Below are 19,709 nucleotides of genomic sequence, written 5' to 3' on the forward strand. Positions count from 1 at the left end.
TGAGACAGTGTCTTTTTAAGGGTCTTTTTTTTTTTTTTAAGCCTGTTGCCAAGGCAGATTCTGGTCACTTGCTACTTTCAAGGCCAAAAACACAATACAAGGTCTGACCATTTCCCCAGGTCATGCTTACTAGTTTGTCTTATATACATTTATACATATTTAAGTGCTAGGTAAAAGTCTTGTCATAAAATTTCCAGTACTACCATGTTTAAAATGTTGAGCTTTCCTATTGAGCTGCCAAAAAGGATAACAACTTTTAAGTGTAATAGTGCAAATTTTCTCTGCAAGTTCTACTGCAGAGAAATACAAATTTTCATTAAAGGGACTGACGTAAAAATTTAGGTATCATGTCTGGGAGAAACTGAAACCATCCTAGGACTTCACTCCTAGCAAATAAGATGATCATTTACTTGGACTCACAGGCTATTAAAATCATTGAAAGGTACTGTCCAAACTATGGCACTGTCACTTAAAAAAATTTTTTTTTACCACTATCTTGTGCCAGATCTTCACAGCTGTGACATGGTTTAAATTCCATAATCCATCCCCAAGGGGAGCCCACCCAAAGCAAAAATCAAATTTATCCATCCATTATAAGATGATCCATCCATAGACTATATCTTAACCTGATACAGTCATCATATTGTAGTTTTTGGAAGGGCTTGTTCTGCCCAAGAGAAGTTCCTCCTTACAGCTGATTCTGCTGTCTACCATTTGCACGTTGGTGCTGTTTTGGGTGCTACCTCCTGCTGGTGAGGCTTCGTACAGCACACAGATGGAGCCATCCTCGCCAATTCTGTAGGACACTTCGTACGGGTCAACCCAGAGCGTGAGTTCACTTGGGAGAAGCCTGAACAGCTCCTGACTGCTCAGTCCAATCCGCTGCGCTGCCTGTCCAATCAGAGGATCCATTTTATGGTTGATGCGAATACAACGGTAACCTGATCCCTTGCAGGGCTTCTCTGGGAACCAGTGATGTTTATAATGTTCTACACAAGAAAAGAAGAGAGAAAACAATGCTTAGACGCCGTTACTGCCGGCTCCCGCCTTAGTCTCCTTCTTCTGTTGGCTCCTTTAAGTGAAAATGCCGAATATCAACTTTTTTTTTAAAAGCCCCGCAACGCATTCGCGGATGTGCGCGGATGGAAAACGAACAGGGCAGGGTTTTAGAAACAACAGTTGCACGGGACAAAACAATCTCCGGGAACCAACCGGCTGAGCCGCCAAAACGGGAATCAGGCGCGCAGCCTGCGCCAGCCGGACGGCACCGGCGGCCAGGCGGGAACCTGTTTACTTTCTCCACCCCACCCTGGCCGCACACAATAGGGTTTATGACTTTGGAGGAGAAGCGCCACCGGAGTGTTAACCCCGAAGGGAAGGAAAACAAGCCACCCTAAACCACGCTCTGGGCAGGGCTGTAATTGTGCCGCTGACAAATCCGATGATTAATGGGCAGGGTTAGGAGGCGCGGGGGGACCGCACGTCTGTCCCGAGTGAGCTTCGGGGCAGCCGCGCCGTTTTACCCCCGGGCCCGACCGCCGAGCCCGCAACGGTTGGACCGGAGTGGGGGGAGGGAGCGTCGAACCCACCCCAGCCCGCGGGTCCTTTGTCCCCCCAAATCCGCGGAACGTCCGAAGACCGCAGCTCCCGCCTCGGTCGGCTTTAGTTTCTTTGTTGTGCGTCAGTTTTCTTCTCCCCTCCGTTGGCCAGCCGCGGGGGGACAGGGAGCGCCCTCGACCCAAGCCCCAAACCCTCCCCGGGACCCGCCGTTAGCGGCCGCCCGGCGAGCCAGCCACCATCCCGCGGTCGGACTCGAGCGCGGTCGCCCGGGGCGCTGCGGACACTCCCGCGGCCCCGACGGCTCGGCCCCTACAAGTGCGGCCGCGTCGCCCCCCGCCCCCGGCGTCCCTCGCCCTCCTGCCACCACGGCCCGCTCACCTGCCAGCAGCTCCTGCAGGCTCTGACTGAAGGTCTGCAGTTGTCGCTCGCTCGTGAGCCCCTTGGTGCGGAGGAACTTAGAGATGAAGGACACAGCGGCGGCGATCTCGCCTATCATGGTGGCGGCCCGACTGTAGAAGGGATGCATGGGGGCGGCGGGCGGGGGCGGCCCGGGGCGGCCGGGGCTCGGCGGCGCGGCCCCGACGGAGGAGCGGCCACCCCGGGCTCCCTCACAAGTCAGAGGGCTGAGAGGAAGAGAGGGCGTGAGCGGCGTAAGGCTACTTTTTTTTTCCTCCTTTCTTTATAGTAAAAAAAGTTATTTTCGACACAGGAGGCGGCAGGAAAGAGGAAGAGACGAGCGACGGCGGCCTGATCACATCGCTCGGACCTCCCCAGCCGCCTCCGCCTCCAGCTCCGCAGCCTCCGAAGCTCCCAACAGTTGCATTTCCAGCTCCGACGGGCTAAGAGATAAAGGGGTGGTGCAGCACTTTTTATAGAGCCACGGAAAGGAAGTGGCGTAGCTGGAGCGTGACGGCCGAGTCCAGCCAATCCAGAGATCGCACCATTGTGACGCAAGCAGATTCGGAGTCGGAGGGGGCGGGAAAAAGGGGCCAAGGGGCGGGTCCATAGACTAGGAAGAGAGGGAGGAGCTGACGTAATCCGCTTGTAAACAAATAAACCCTGGAGTGGCAGCGGGAGAAGGGGGAGCAAGTGGCGGGGGAAGGAGGAAACTAGGGGTGCGCGTGTGAAAGCCCCGCCTCCCCAGCCCTAGCTCCTCCTTCCCGCTCCAGCAACTCCAGGCACCGCGCCAGCGCATCCTCTGCAAGAGTACTCTGCCCGGGCTAGCCTGCAAGGAGGCTTAATGCTGTGCAGATAAAAGCGGCCCGGCTTAGGCTGTGTACGCCCGCGCCAGCGGCACGAATACGCCTGCATGGCAGTGGCCCGCTGACTGTACTCGGTGTTTACATCCTGTCCCCGACGCCGAGTCTACGTGGCTGGCTCCACGGGCAGGATGAGCAGCGGGGTGTGGGTACCAGTGCTGAGGATACGGGGAGTGTGGAGAAGAGCGGAGCGAACCGGCTCTCGAGGGTTAGTCAGCCTGTTAGGGTTGCTGTTCAGTGGCGTCAAGAGTCAAAAGGAGAGAAGAATGGAGTCCTTACTGAACCCATCTTAAAACTGATAAGAAAGCCTGTTACTGCAGATAAGTATGGTAACCGTAACGTTTAATCTATAAACAGAAAAAAACTATATAATGCGTTTTACACCGTTTACGCACAAAACCGAAGGTGGTTTCTTTTTCTAAACTAAGTAACTGTCTCAGCCTTCGATAAAATGTGAAGGCTGTGAAAGTACTAGGGCAGACATTTAAGGTTACTTGAAGTCCTACTTGCCAGGCTGGGGGTGGGGGTGGGGGGCCGGAGGGGACGCGGGAATACGAAGGCAGGAGCCTGCTAAAAACGATTGGCCTGCGAGAGGGTTAACCCGAACTCCATTAAAGAGGAGGGGGGGAGAAAAAAAGATGGTGAGCTGGGCAGATGGAGAAAGCAAACAAGAGGCAGAAGTTGAACTCTACCAGATGGAAATAAATATCCTGAACTTAGCTGGTCATCAATATTGCAAAACACTGCTGAGCCAAAGGGTATAGAAATGAAGGGAAAAGTACAATTCACCATAAAGCAGTAGGAGAAAAATATTTGTTGTTTGAATGAAATATGTAAAACTGGCCTTGAAAGAATAGCTTCTAGGTTATTTTTTCATTTGTATACAATAATTATAGGTAGTTACATGTGAAATAAATGCTTTAAAAGATAGTAAAACTGAATTATTTAAAAGCATTGACATGAAAGTTTTTTCTTTGAATAAATACATCAGTGCATCAAAAATAATGGTAAACAGATACATTCGTTTCCTTCTAGGACTCTACAGATAGAACTGTGCTTAAAAGTAAATGTCATGGTAATTACTTCCCTAGGGATGTGAAACCTCCTGCACTACTCAAAATGGAGATAGGGAAACAAGTAATCCTTAAAATTACCATAGCCCTAGATCTAGATTTTCTGATATCCTTCTAACCCCCACCACCCTTACTCATCTGCTCTGTTCATTTCCCATACACCATCAGTCATTCGAGCATTAGATTAGAAATCAGGTGGGTTTTTCTTCTTCAAAAATTTTGAGCTTAAACTGACTCATCTACAAAATAGAAATAATGAAATTAACAAAATATTAGGATCCGAATTAATTCCTGTCTCCCAGCCCATGTTTTCTCCACTACTTTTTTTTTCTTTCATTGAAATGTATTTGAGGTAGAATATCATGCTAGGTTCAAGTGTACTACATAATGATTTAATATTTGCATACATTACGAAATGGCCACTACTTTTAACTGCCTTCCCAGACAGCAGCTGGACCCTTTCTGAATGCTTCTTAAAATCAGTAGAATAGAGTTAACAGAAAGTTGAACTAATATTCTAGAAGGGGTTTTCCTCCCACTGTTTTCTATTGTATGTGTGTGTTTCCCACTTTAAATCATTCCTTTAAGAGATAAATGGATTTAAGAAATTACTCTTTTACACTAGGGTGATCTAGGGAGTACTCAGGAGGGAAAAAAAGGAGGTAAATATTGGTCCTAAATGCAAGCTTTGGATAGTAGACAATGTTAATAGCTAATGGTTTTCAAATTGGGACATATATATGTTTAATAATATTTTTCCAGAAGTTTGGTAAGGCTGTTCTCATCCAAGAAACTAGGAGGTATTTCTTGACATTTTGAATTTGTAAAGGCACTTTCTCATCTTGTTAATATGCTAAACTACAGGGTACTCCCAACTGCTTACAAACCCAACTCTTCATTCTGTGTCTTTAGGCAAGTTATTTACTTCTCTGCATCGTAATCTCCAAAAAATGGAAAGGTTGTTATGAGGACTAAGTGGAATAACTTGTTTAGTCGCTCAGTCGGGTCTGTCTGTTTTTGACCCCATGGACTGGCAGGCTGTTCAGTCCTTGGGATTTCCCAGGCAAGAATACTGGAGTGGGTTGCCATGTCCTCCTTCAGGGGATCCTCCCAACCCAGGGATCAAACCCAGGTCTCCCACTTGGCAGGTGGATTCTTTACTATCTGAGTCAGCAGGGAAGCCACATATATAGACAGAAAACAGACAGAGTGGGGCAAGGAGTGAGAACTGTTCTTTCTCCTCCTGCCTTCTGAAAATGTCACTCAGGCGCATCTGACTCTTTGCGACCCCATGGTCTGTAGCTTCTATCCATGTAATTCTCTAGGCAAGAATACTGGAGAGGATTGCCTTTCCCTTCTCCAGGAGCTCTTCCCCACCCAAGGTCGAACCTGGGTCTCCCACATTGCAGACAGATTCTTCACTGTCTGAGCCACCAGGAAAGTTCTTAGACAGATAGATAGGTATATTAAATTGCCTGTGATAATATATATAATTATCAAATTAATTTCTAAAACCTATAAAATTTTCAAAGCAGTATTAAAAAAAAAAAAAAACACCTTAAGGGATAAGTCAAAACAATCCAAAAACCTGGGTTTCAAAATAAATCTGCAAGTGACAAACGTCAGGTCTTTGGAGTCCTTAAGAATTCAGAAGGTACTTTCTATAGAGGAAACTATCAGGCAACTAGAATCCTCAAAGGGCTGGATTATATTCCCGTCCCTTAGTTCAATTGTTACCTGAACAGTTTGCTCTGAACTAACAAATCACAGCTCCCTGTAGACTTTTTGAGTAATTGTGTTAACCAAAAAAGGGAGAGATTAAAAAAAAGAAAATTTTATATAGGGTGAGGGAATGAACTTCTTTCTCTATTTCATAGACTAGTAAAATTTAGGAATCAACACAAGTTTGAAAATCTTATTTTGCCAAAGATGTTATTTAAAGAATTACATTATCATCTGCTGTCACTATCATTTTGGGGTAAAGATGATGTTTTAACACCCCCAAAGTAAGAAAGGTATCCATATCAGAAAATAAAGCATGGTCTTCTTAAGTGAATAAGTTTTAAGTCACTAAATGTCACTTTTTGCATTTCAGCGTTTGGGAACTCATCAAAACTATTAATCTATGAATAAGAGAGAACTAAATTAATTTTTTATGCTATTCATTGGATATGCTATTCCCACTGCCTGGAATACCCCCTCCCCCCCCCCTTTTTTTTTTCCTGGCTAATATCTGCTTATCGTCCAAGAAGACTTCCCTGACTCTCTGGACTTGTGTAAGTGTCTACAGTATTCTGCTTCCCCTTGCCCTCACCCTGGTACTGATCAGACATACTAGATTTACTATGTTTACTAATCCCTTTTCCTTTCTGGTCTGTAAATTCTCACAGGGCAAGCATCTTCCGTCATTCACTATTGTGAATGCCTAAGAAACACACAAACACATAGTAAATGCTGTTGACTGATGTTAAATACAAATGAGTCCATCAAAACCATGACTTGCAAACACACACACACACACACACAAAATCGACAAAAAAAAAACAGTAACAAAAAACAACGTGACTTGCAGTTTGTCAGCTGACAGATCACACAGAGCAAGCTGTCTTGCTTAAAATCGGACAGTCAATATTTGAGAAGATAAGTAACTCACCTCTGTGGCACTGTCTTTCTGGCTCCCGTGAGTGTTAGATTACTCCATAGTGTTTTAGATAAATGTTGTTTTAGGATAGGCTGCATTTCCAAAGCAAATGAAATGGAGACCAAAGTCACTTGGATATGCTGCTTAAGAAATACTGTGGAAGTCTCCACATCGCTCCCATTTAAGGCTTATCTTATTTCTCCACGTGTTATGCAGACACATTTTAGTATTTTTATATATCAGATTACACAGGGGTGTCATTTGCCACTCTCACATTGCCCTTCTATCCTGAAGTTGTTCACAAGGAGTCCTTCCTAAACTCCAGGCTTCCACTTCATCCCTGTGATCCTGGCTTCCTGCATTATTGCAAAGGTTTTACTCCTTATCTGGCCCCTCCCTCCCCAAAGGCACCTTTAGGCCCAGAGACTCCCTTGCTGAGCTGGATGAGCCTCCTTGTTGCTGAAGGCATTCACTAAAGTTATTATCTATTGTGTTCTCTGTTGTGAATTTACTTCCAGAGTCCTAGATGTCCTTGGTGCTAGCTTTAGAAAACTCACAGCTGGTTCAAGCGGGAGAGTTCTTTACAGAGTGTTAATAGCAAATAGAGACAGGGTATTTATTTTGGGGTGTGTATGGGGGCAGAAGGAGATAAGGAAGCTACTGCCCAAAGTGAGTGATCTCTCTGATCAGTGAAGTTGGCCCATAGATAGGTCTCTGGAAGGAAGAAAAAGAGGGGACCTGATCTGGAAGTATTTTAAAAGACTTAAACCACTATGAGGAAGATAAATATTGCTGAAAAAACTGGTGAGTAAATAGGGCCATAGTTACCTGGCAGTGAGGGGGAGAGTTGAGTGTTCTGGGCAGGGAAGTGAAATTACCAGATTTATTTTTTGGAGTCCTATGGATGATGAATTAAATTGGGGTCATTTGAAGTGACTTCTATTTTTGTCTCTAATTCTTATTTAAATCTTTAAATAATTTAGCTTTCATCTCTTCAGCTAGAGACTTAATGCCTTTTGTTTATTCTTTTCTTGATTATCCATGGGAAGCAGACCACTTTTAGGAGCCTCCCCACCTGCCAACCTGTTTTGCTTTGCTTAGATATGAAATCAAGGGCACAAACTAAGACCCTTGTACTAGGTTTAGATCAAGAAACATAAGAGAACTAGAAATCAGACAGTGACAAGTATAGATTTGGGGCAAAACTGTTCTTGTTAAAGCAATTGGGAAAAAGGATTAAAGAGTTGCTTCTGAGTAGTAGTAACAATGATCATACAAATTAACATCATTGAAGGTGAACCAGACACTGTAAGTATTTTATTTTATTTTTTTGCATTTGCAAAGTCAGTTCAGTCATGTCTGACTATTTGTGACCCTATGGACTGAAGCCTGCCGAGCTCCTCTGTCCATAGGATTTTACAGGCAAGAATGCTAGAGTGGGTTGCCATGCCCTCTCCAGGGGCTCTTCCCCGCCCAGGGATCGAACCTGCATCTCTTATGTCTCTTGCATTGGCAGGCAGGTTCTTTACCATTAGCACCACCTGGGAAGCCCATTTTATTTTTACTTTTCATTTATTTATGTATCTATTTATTTTTGGCCATGCCACTCCACTTGTGGGGTTTTAATTCCCCAACCAGGGAATGAACCTGGGCCCTCAGCAGTAAGACCATATTGTCCTAACCAGTGTACCACCAGAGAATTCCCGTGTACTAAGTATTTTAGAGGCATCCCATTTAATTCTCCCAGAAACACCACCAGGTAAGTATAATTGTCTGCATTTAACATGTGAGGTTTCAATCTTAAAGAAAATAAGTAATTTACTCGAGGTCTTACAACCAGATTTAAACCCTCAAGTCTACACTATAAAACTTGGAGGTGAATTCCTGATACTACCTTTTCTAAAGGGATCATGAGAAATAAAATCTTATAAAGGTATAAAACATTTTGGAAATTAGTAGAGATGGTAGAAAGGAAAAAAAAAAAAATCAAGGCAGCTTAGAAGCGTTCTCATGGCTGACATATCCTGGAAAATACAGCTATATTTCTTAAAAGGCTCACTGAAAAATGAATCAAAGGACATATTAAAACATTAATCTGCCAAATAAAATAAGTTCACTGGAATGAAAACTATCCCTAGGGGCAGATAAGAGAAAGCAGAAAAAAAAAAATACCTTCTATTTTAGACTATTTAGCATCTTGCTTCTCCTTTGACTTAAATTGGCAGAAGGAGCTAGGAAGTGGGTCGGCCCCACAGTCCTTCTCCAACAATTAAGTGGAGTCCAGTGAGCTTTGAGGGTGTCAGTGAAAGAGCTGGAGAGCAGCAAGAAGGGTTGCTTTTGTGTCTATCTCTTTCTTGCCAGCTTCCCTGGTGGCTCAGTGGTAAAGAATCCTCTTGCAATGCAGGAGATACAAGAGACAGAGGTTCCATCCCTGGATGGGGAAGATCCCCTGGAGGAGGGCATGGCAACCCACTCCAGTAATCTGGCCTGGAAAATCCCATGGACAAAGGAGCCTGGTGGGCTACACTCAGTAGAGTTGCAAAGAGTCAGACATGACTGAGGGTGTAACATGCTTCTCCTTCTCATTCTTCCTTTTAGCAGACGCTATGATTTTACTTACTTTTTTTCTTTTTAAAGCTGCCACCATCTACTCTGTCTCCTGGGGCAATCCCCCACTGTTCAGGCTTATTGGATGTTTATCTGCATCTTCTCAGCACCAACAGTCTTCTTCAGTTTTACGGTTTAACAGTGTGAGGAAAGAGACAGATGATAAGAATCAACTTTGGAAAATTGAAAGCCTTAAGGAATCATACAAAGTTCTTATAAGTTATGGCCCTGGCCTAACTAGAGTAGTTATAACTTTCTGAATATGGAAGACACGGACCTCCCTTTCCTGCCAAACCCATAGGGCAGCCAGGTTTCAAAGTGTGAACCCAGGCTAGCCATCTCAACATCACCCCAGGAAACTGATAGAAATGCAAACTTTTGGCTCTAGACCTACTAATAGAGAAACTCGAAGGGTGGGGTTCAACAGTTTAGCACTAATGTTCCAGGACAACTGCTTTAAAAAGTAATGGCAACATTTCTACAATTTAAATTCAGCAAATGGGACTTACTTCCCCCATGGCACAGTGAATGTAGAATCCATCTGCCAATGCAAGGGACAGGGATTTGATCCCTGGTCCAGGAAGATTCCACATGCCTTGGAGCAACTGAGCCCCTGCGCCATCACAACTGCTGAAGCCTGTATGCCTAGAACCTGTGCCCCACAGCAATGAGACGCCTGCGCACTGCAACACAAAGTAGCCTCCCATCACTGCAGCTAGAGAAATCCCACATGCAACAATGGAGACCCAGGTCAGCCCAAAACTAAGTAAATAAATAAAATCTCTCTTCTCACTAAAGATAAGTAAATAAAACCAGCAAACAAACTTCATAGCCAGGCATATACTGCCTCAAATAGAAATCTTATCTCTTAAAAAAAGTAGCATACTATAATATGTAAAAGCTGCCTTTTCAGTATCAAATATGTTCTAAGTGAGTGGTTATTTGCTTTTCTGAGGTTCTGCAGTCTGGGTAAAATGCATTTTTCTCAGCTTCTGAAACAATAGGCAAGTGAGAGTATACAGTGATGTCCCTATGTTACTCTCAAAAGAGAAGCTAATACTCAGGAAGCTTGATAAGATAACCATCTAATCAAATGTTGGTATAGTGCATGCCTTTATTTTCACTTTTAGGAAAAGCAGCAACTTGTCCTTTTTAAGGAACTTGAATTTAAAATAAGTAGGGACTTCCCTGGAGGTCCAGTAGTTAAGACTCCAGGCTTCCACTGCAGGGAGTATGGGTTTGACCCCTGGCCTGGCCCACGTGCAGACCCTACATGCCACTTGATAGGGCCAAAAAGGTTTACATGCATTAAGTAATGTCGCCTCATCCCTTTCAAACGAAATGCCCAGCTAAAACAGGAGCATCCAAGTTGCAAAAGTAAGTGTGATAAATAAATATGAAGCCCTATATATATGTAGATATCCAACGTGATTGTGAAAACCATCATCATGCATTTGGATATACTTTAGCAGGAATTCAAGGGTTGAAATCCCATTGGAAAATGCATTTAGGATGTATTCATCTCTAAGGCATAGCAAATTAGATACAAATTCCTGAAAAAGACTATAGTCTAGCTATAGAGAAATCCTCTAAAGAAAAAAAATGGAATGGGCAGGCTGTGATTAGCATGTCAAATTGCATTATATTTTCTAAAGGGAATAAAGTAAGAAACTTCCTATTATCTTATGTTCTTATCCACTTGGCTAGTAAATTCTTATAAATGAAGCAAAACCAATCTTCAGCCTAGATAATATTTATAATACAGTTTGATGTAGTCAAATGCGAAAGCAAAGGGTCCATCATTAGCATTACTGCATGTGCTGAAAACATTCTATATTTGCATTGTTTTAATAGAAGTCTCTAAATCTTTCCATCATTTTCAACAAAATATAGGAAACATTCTCATCTTCTGAAAACTGATTTGAAGTTTGTGATGACCGCCATCAAACTCAAGAAATGGTCTGTCTCCCTGTTGTTTTTAATGTCTGACCTTACTCTTTATTGCACAAGTAGATTTCACACACTGAAACTGTAGTAAGAGATACAGCACTCAAGAATGGATCTCCCTGTAGAAACAAACTTCTCTGTACAATCTTTAGATGGTAGGAGCTGTGAGAGTTAAAATGAGCACTTTTATCTTTATCCTTGAAAATTCTATCCTTAGTCCCCCTTGAATGGATGATCTCACCATTCTGAAAAAGAGCTTTATTGAGATATATTTTATATAAAATAAAATTCATCCATTTCAAGTGTACCTTTCAATAATTTTGAGATAACTTATCAACTTGTACAACCATCACGATAATCAGTTTCAGAACATTTTCATCTCCCTCAACAAAATCTCAATCTTAACCCCAGCACTCCCAGTCCTAGGAAACCAATAACCTACTTTCTGTCTATAGATTTGCTCATTCTGGACGTTTTATGTATGGAAATCATAGAATCCATGGCCTTGTTGTGGGAAAATAGAACACAGAGAGGATGGTCATGTCCCAGTTCTCAGGCGAGGCCCTGGGACAGGCCACCAAGTGAGGTTCCTTGGCTTCCCTCAGGAAAGAATTCAAAAGGAAACCATAAGGATTTACTTAGAGAGATACACATTCCATAGGCAGAATGTGGTCCATCGCAGAAGGCAAGTGCTTAGTCATTCAGTTGTGTCCAACTCTTTGCGATCCCATGGACTATAGCCCACCAGCCTCCTCTCTCCATGGGATTCTCCAGACAAGAATACTGGAGTGGGTTGCCATTTCCTTCTCCAGGGCATCTTCCCGACCCAGGGATCAAAACCGCGTCTCTTACATCTCCTGCATTGACAGGCGGGTTCTTTAGCACTAGCACCACCTGGGAGGCTCCTCAGAAGGCAAGTCAGTCAGTCATTCATTCACTCAGTCATGTCTGACTCTGCGACCCCACGGACTGCAGCACTCCAGGCTTCCCTGTCTATCACCAACTCCCAAAGCTTGCTCAAACTCATGTCCATCAAGTCGATGATGGCAGCCAACCATCTCATCCTCTGTCATCCCCTTCTCCTCTTGCCTTCAATCTTCCCCAGCATCAGGGTCTTTTTCAATGAGTCAGTTCTTTGCATCAGGTGGCCAACGTATTGGAGTTTCAGAAGGCAACAGTGGCCACCAAATATGGGGTGGTTAATTTTTATGGGCTGGGTAATTTCATAGGCTAACAAATGGCAGGATTATCCCAACTATTTTGAACAAGGAGCAGTGATTTCAAAGAATTTGGCCACTTTTTGGCTTTTTATGGTTGGCCTTGGAACTGTCATGGTGCCTGTGGGTGTGTCATTCAGCATGCTGGTATATTGCAATGCACATATAATGAGGCTCAAGGTCCACAGGAAGTCGAATCTTCTGCCATCTTGTACCTAGTAGGTTCTAACCAGTTTATGTTGCGTCCTTAACAGCTATGTCTTTCTTTTAATGGATGTGCCCTGTCCTCTTGCCCTCTGTCTCAGACTTGTATCAGACTTCTTCCACTTGGCATAAAGTCTTTAGTTTGATCCACATTCAGCATGTTGTTTCTCTGTTTGCTTGCTTAATTATTTTTCCTGTTGTATCATACCAGAATTTCCTCTTGACTGAAATGCTACATTATATGCTACATTGTTATAGCTGCCTGCTAGGCTGATGGGGGCCAGTGGCGGTGGGGGGTGGGGGAGGTTCTACATCCCCTTTCCATGGCCCTTCCAAAGGCAATGCCAAAGAATGCTCAAACTATCGCACAATTGCACTCATCTCACATGCTAGTAAAGTAATGCTCAAAATTCTCCAAGCCAGGCTTCAGCAATATGTGAACTCCCTGATGTTCCAGCTGGTTTTAGAAAAGGCAGAGGAACCAGAGATTAAATTGCCAACATCCGCTGGATCATCGAAAAAGCAAGAGAGTTCCAGGAAAACATCGATTTCTGCTTTATTGACTATGCCAAAGCCTTTGACTGTGTGGATCACAATCAACTGGAAAAATCTGAAAGAGATGGGAATACCAGACCACCTGACCTGCCTCTTGAGAAATCTGTATGCAGGTCAGGAAGCACCAGTTAGAACTGGACATGGAACAACAGACTGGTTCCAAATAGGAAATGAAGGACGTCAAGGCTGTCTATTGTCACCCTGCTTATTTAACTTCTATGCAGAGTACATCGTACATCGGGAGAAACTCTGGACTGGAAGAAACACAAGCTGGAATCAAGATCGCCGGGAGAAATATCAAGAACCTCAGATATGCAGATGACATGACCCTTATGGCAGAAAGTGAAGAGGAACTAAAAAGCCTCTTGATGAAAGTGAAAGAGGAGAGTGAAAAAGTTGTCTTAAAGCTTCACATTCAAAAAATGAAGATCATGGCATCTGGTCCCATCACTTCATGGGAAATAGATGGGGAAACAGTGGAAACAGTGTCAGACTTTATTTTGGGGGGCTCCAAAATCACTGCAGATGGTGACTGCAGCCGTGAAATTAAAAGACGCTTACTCCTTGGAAAAAAAGTTATGACCAACCTAGATAGTATATTCAAAAGCAGAGACATTACTTTGCCGACTAAGGTCCGCCTAGTCAAGGCTATGGTTTTTCCTGTGGTCATGTATGGATGTGAGAGTTGGACTGTGAAGAAAGCTGAGCGCCGAAGAATTGATCCGTTTGAACTGTGGTGTTGGAGAAGACTCTTGAGGGTCCCTTGGACTGCAAGGAGATCAACCCTGGGATTTCTTTGGAGGGAATGATGCTAAAGCTGAAACTCCAGTACTTCGGCCACCTCATGCGAAGAGTTGACTCATCGGAAAAGACTCTGATACTGGGAGGGATTGGGGGCAGGAGGAGAAGGGGACGACAGGATGAGATGGCTGGGTGGCATCACGGACTCGATGGACATGAGTCTGAGTGAACTCCGGGAGATGGTGATGGACAGGGAGGCCTGGCATGCTGCGATTCATGGGGTCGCAAGGAGTCGGACACGACTGAGCGACTGAATTGAACTCACCTCCCCTTTAGACATTTGTCTGCCACCTCTAAAGCCTTCGAGATGTCATTTTTTCATGGGTAGATGAGCCACTCCTCTCTTAGGTCATTGCCTGCTCCAGAATTAATGACTTATTCATTTAAGGTGCCTGGCATATTCCCCACACCCACACCGCAACATCACACTCCACGCAGAATAAGCCAAATGAATTGAGAGAAAAAGCCCTTTCCTCAAGATATTTACCTCAGAGGAGTCCTCAGGGGAGGCAGACATTGCAGGTCGGAAAGAGGATAATAAGGGCACTCCAGTTACATAACCCAACTAAGAATGAAAATTTTCAGATAATTTAGCTGAGAGGACTTAGCTCAACAGTTAAACTCTTAACAGAAGCTTTATTTAAGCTTATTCTAACAAACAGGATCAGCAGACAAGTTCTTTTTAAAGAAAGTTCTCTTTCATCTGACTAAAAAGAAGGAACACATTTAAACCAAAACAGGAACTACTCTGGCAATATATGTGTAAAAAAAATAAGCACCCTATGGGGCTCTTTTTAAATTAGCCAGAGCGCACAGAGAACTCTTTGAAAAGAAAACTCGGGGGGGAAAATATTTTTCTTGATTTCATAAACACTCATTGTTTAATCATCTGAAGCAAGTGCAGACTTGTGATTAAGTTCCCCCACCTCCTAAAGGGATGAGCTCTTTCAAGTCACCTCCTCTCCCATCCACCCCCACCCCTTGGCTCTATTTAAGGAGGCAAGAGAAGTAATTTGAAAACCAGCCTATCATAGAAGCAAGAAGTGACCCAGCAGGTCCTAGTTTCAAACTAGATACACAGAGGCAAGGCTATGTCCCACACTTAACGGCTCAAGAAGCTCTGAGTTTTTACTGAATTGCTTCCGCAGGGTACTAATCAATACTTATAAGTTGTTTGCATTCCATGAGGAGTGGATAACTGACTCCAGTTTAGTTTGCTGCTTTAAAAAAAAAAAAAAAAAAAAAGTGACTTCAAGGACACCATCCCTCCCCAATCCCTCTTTCCCACATTGAAGGCAGTCATATAATTTAATTCAGGACACTCAGAACCACCAGTTGTAGCTTTTATTCTTAGCATTTTTTCAGATCTGGACTTGCTCTAATGAGAAAAGTTATGAGTCTTAAACAGGATCAAGTTATAATTACTCAAAATGAGGCAACTTGACATGAAGCAAATATCTAACAGATTTTTTTAAGTGAATAAAAGCCTAACACAACATGTAAAGAAAGAAGAAAGAATTTTTACCAGGAATCTGGGTTTGGAGAACATTCTTGTAAATAAGAAATACATTTACTTTTGAACTTCTTGGTGTCCAGGAGAAAGAGAAACACAACAGACTATTTTTCTTTTGCTAACTTAAAAGACACTATTCCCTCCAAACTATATTAGCATTAAATTCTGATACATTTATCAATTTACAATATGGAACAATTTTACATAATTTTATAAGAAATTCAGGAAAACATTTAGGTGGTACATTCTTACTTTAACCCTCCTATCAAGAGCTGAGAATAAGTTCACTGTTAATATCTGATGTATGAGTGTCCTGTGGTGGTCATAAGTTCATTTCACAGATTTGATTAAGCATTGAAGGTACTAGCTAAGCATGGAAGATCTAGCCATAAACAGAACAGACTGGTCCCGCACATATGGAATCTGATAGGAAGACAGAAATTAAATAGTGTAAGTGTGACATTTTTATAGCATACTCTTAAAATTACTGTAAAAGAGAAATTTGTTGTTTTTAGGCACTAAGTCCTGTCCAACTCTTTTTGTGACCACCACAGGCAACTCTGTCCATGGGATTCTCCAGGCAAGAATACTGGAATGGCTTGCCATTTCCTTCTCCAGAGGATCTTCCCAACCCAGGGATCAAAACTGCACCTCTTGCATTGCAGATGGATTTATTACTGCTGAGCCATACAGGTGCTCTGAAAGTCTAACTTTTAGAGAGACGGGACAGAAAAAAAACAATCAAAAAAATCTTTCCCACAGCAACAAGAAGTCAGAAATCTGAAAATGAGTAGGGATTAACCCATATAAGACCTGGGGGGTGAAAATTGCTCTCTGGACTAAGGAAACAAATTTACAAAGAGGACACAGGTTTGCCCAAAGCAGAATCATGTGGTCCTAACGGGGAGTGAGAAGAAACAGACCAAAGTATGTGAGGCTAGAACCGGAGGCACCTTGTAATTTGCATTTAAGGTGCATTTAAGATGTTAATCTTATCCAAAGAATAAGGAAGAAATCACCCAAGAGTTCTAAGTGTATTATTATACCCATTAAACACCAGAGCAATGAGAAGTCTGGTATTAGAAAATTAGAAAGTGACAATTCATTCTTGAGGTTTTATTTCTTATTTGCTTTGTAAGAGAGCTATAGGAAAATCTGTAACCAAGGCCGCTTCTCTTAAGAAGCTTCTTTAATGAGTGAGTGAAGTTGCTCAGTCATGTCTGACTCTTTTGCGACCCCATGGATTGTAGCTTACTCTGTCCATGGAATTTTCCAGGCAAGAATACTGGAGTGGGTTGCCATTTCCTTCTCCAGGGGATCTTCCCAACCCAGGAATCAAACCCAGGTCTCCTGCACTGTACACAGACGCTTCTTTAGAAGCGTCTTTAAAGAAGCTTCTTTAGATCTGCTCAAATATTCAATAACACTTGCAACTCTAGAAATTCAGGTCAGATGGGCAAACTTGTTGAAATAGTCAGAATATACATTTTGACTTTGTGGGCTAGAGGATCTTTGTCACATGTATTCAACTCTTTGCTAGTATAGTGTAGAGGTAGCCATCAGCTATATGAGCTTGGCTGTGATCCCTTGAAATTTTGTTTGAAAACACAGGAGGTAATGGGTTTAGCCCTGGGGCAATACTTTGCCTATCCTTAACCTAGATCAAGTAGCATCAAAGACATGATCTGGATGGAAGATTCTGGAGGCTATGGTAAACATCTAAGTAAACAAACCTTTAACAGAATAATTGTACTTCCTTGGGACTTTGATTTTGAGGAGGACCGTGTTGGGACTTGGGACTATAGAACAGGAACAAACAAATTGCACCTCCTATGAGCTGAACAGATTGACCTTGTGAACAGAATTATCATCTGTGTAGATTGTGAGGAATATGAGTTCCTTAGAGGCAAGTATTTGTGTCTGTTTTGTTCAGTTTTTCTTTTTAACCCGTAGCTGAATCCATGGACCCTCAAGTTTTGTCTATAGTATCATATGCTAATGGCTAATAAAAGATGTATTTCACCAAATGAATGTTCAGTTAACGACTTTTCAGCAATATAATTCGTAAAAAAAGTCTTTTGGCAAACTTCGTTTTATGCCCAATATAAAGAAAATTTTACCCAAAACGCACGAAATATATACAGTATGAGAAACTGTGTCAATATTATGATTGCAGGCAAAGACACACGCATCAAGTCACTCAAAAGAGGTTTTTGTAGTCAGAATATCTTGGGAAACAAATTGATATCAGAACAAATTGCCCTGTTCTGATGAACACAAACATGTTTGCTTTGCCTGTGAATGGACATGAACTTGAGCAAACTCCAGGAGATAGTAGAGGTCATAGGAGCCTGGCGTGCTGCAGTCCATGGGGTCGCAGAGTTGGACACGACTTAGCAATGGAACGACAACAACCAAGCTAGAGATGAAGACATAGCAACTTCATTTCTGACAACCCTTTGGTCTGTTGTGTTTTGCTTTTATTTTTGCTGTAGAGATAAAATGTCAAGCTTATTTTAAGCAAAATTTGACCTCAGTAACAATGAACCTCCAGAAGATTGAAAAGTCTATGAAGAAAATAATGGGCAAAGAATAATGAGATTTCTAATGTCAAACGCCCTCATCTTTCCCTGTACGTACATCATCCATTATCCAGTCTTCACTCCTTCTTTGGGTGAGTACAATTAGCCTTCATTGGATTATTTGTTAGCTTACTTTCAAATTTGTTGTTATTGCTTATACAAAGTTTTACATTTGTATGTCTGGTTATATAGGATATATATCTGTATAAATATCCCATATATATTTAAATCTTTGAACATTATTTGAATGTCTTAGGTTAAGATGTAAGATGTAATACATAGTAAAATTTCCCATTAAAATTAATAGTTTTTTTTAAATTCAAAGACAATATCAGGGCTTAAATAAACGAGTTAACATTGTTAAACAATTGGTTTTCTTTGCAGCAGAATGTATTTTAACTTATGAATTTATAAAAATATTGTTCTGAGAAGGAGTTCATATATTTAAGCTAAAGGAGTCCATGGCAGAAAAAAAAAAGAAAAACAGCCTCTGGGTCTAGATCCTAGAATAGTGTGTCTAACATATAATAAGGACTCAATAAATATTTTTTGAACACCAAATGATCTTTAACCCATATCAACAGTATTAGTTCTGTTAAAAAGACACTAAACTATGCAGACAAAAATCATTTGGAAAGTGCCGTAGTGGTGGTGCCTACAGCATTAAATACCTTCTCTTTTCAACAGGAAAAGATGCTGAGCTTGTTGTTTCTTGTGGCAGGAAGACATAAGGGAGGCTAAATCTGCATCAAATATTTAAATAGATACTTCAAAGGAGAGTTGAGGACAAAGTATGTTTTTAATCACATTTGGGATTAGAATTTGTTCAAAGCAATCCATAACTACCCAGCATTGTGATGATTCTGCTCACCAGTATATACACAATACTTAACACAGGGCTTGGTAAACAGTGGCATCAATACATATTTGAGGAATGAATGAACCCTGCTTGCAATTCTGTGGCAGTAAAAGCTCTGAGGGAAGATTAAAAACCTTGAATCAATATCAAAATCATATGGCTTGGCTAAGTGGTACCTGTCTATGGAATCAAAGATTGATGAGAGATCAATAAATATTGCAGGAGTCTTCAGTTATTTTTAACTATATCTACCCCCAAACCTCCCATAGATTAAAAAGCACCAAAAAAGGTCAGCAGTAGAATAGTGGTGCTTTAAATTCTCCTTTTTCATGCAGGGAGAAGTCAGATCTGCAACTCATTAAGAAAGCCGCCACGCACAGAGTGTTGAGAGACTGTGGAACTGACTGATGGAAGGTGACCCAGTAGAAGGCTGTCCTTTTTTGTAGGGGGCAGGTACTGTGATTCCCTCCTTGGGGAATTGAGTAAAGAACCCTGTAGAGATTTGGGCTCACAACACAGAGCAGGCATCCCTGTTGGCTCAGTGGTAAAGAATCCGCCTGCAATGCAAGAGATGTAGGTTTGATCTCTGGGTCGGGACGATCCCCTGGAGAAGGAAATTGCAACCCGCTCCAGTATTCTCACCTGGGAAATCCCATGGACAGAGGAACCTGGTCCATGGGGTTTCAAAAGAGTTGAACACAACTTTGAGACTTAACGACAGCAATTCAAAGCAGGACCTAGAAAGCTGGGGCAGCTGAAAATGTTACCGTGGGGACTTCTTCATCTGGGAAGAGTTAATTGGCTATGGCTTAATGAGTCAGCTTTGTCAATTCTTAAGACAGCATGCTTTTAAAAGAATGAGGTGGAGCCCTACACTGGAGTTCCTTCTCA

The 19,709-nt window shown here is 42.4% G+C and overlaps 1 protein-coding gene and 1 long non-coding RNA gene across 2 annotated transcripts; one reads left to right on the plus strand and one right to left on the minus strand.

Annotated features, from left to right (window-relative positions):
- Window positions 551-2,086, minus strand: BTG1 (BTG anti-proliferation factor 1). Its single transcript, NM_001285677.2, is given in 2 exon segments — window positions 551-989; window positions 1,939-2,086. Coding segments are annotated over 2 exon segments (516 nt in total). The 3' UTR covers window positions 551-621.
- Window positions 16,016-19,405, plus strand: LOC102177307. The gene is made up of 3 exons (XR_309988.3): window positions 16,016-16,070; window positions 17,873-18,051; window positions 19,154-19,405. It is a non-coding gene; the product is annotated as an uncharacterized LOC102177307 (long non-coding RNA).

Source organism: Capra hircus, chromosome 5 (genome assembly GCF_001704415.2).
Source record: "Capra hircus breed San Clemente chromosome 5, ASM170441v1, whole genome shotgun sequence".
In the NCBI taxonomy this organism is placed as follows: Eukaryota; Metazoa; Chordata; class Mammalia; order Artiodactyla; family Bovidae; genus Capra; species Capra hircus.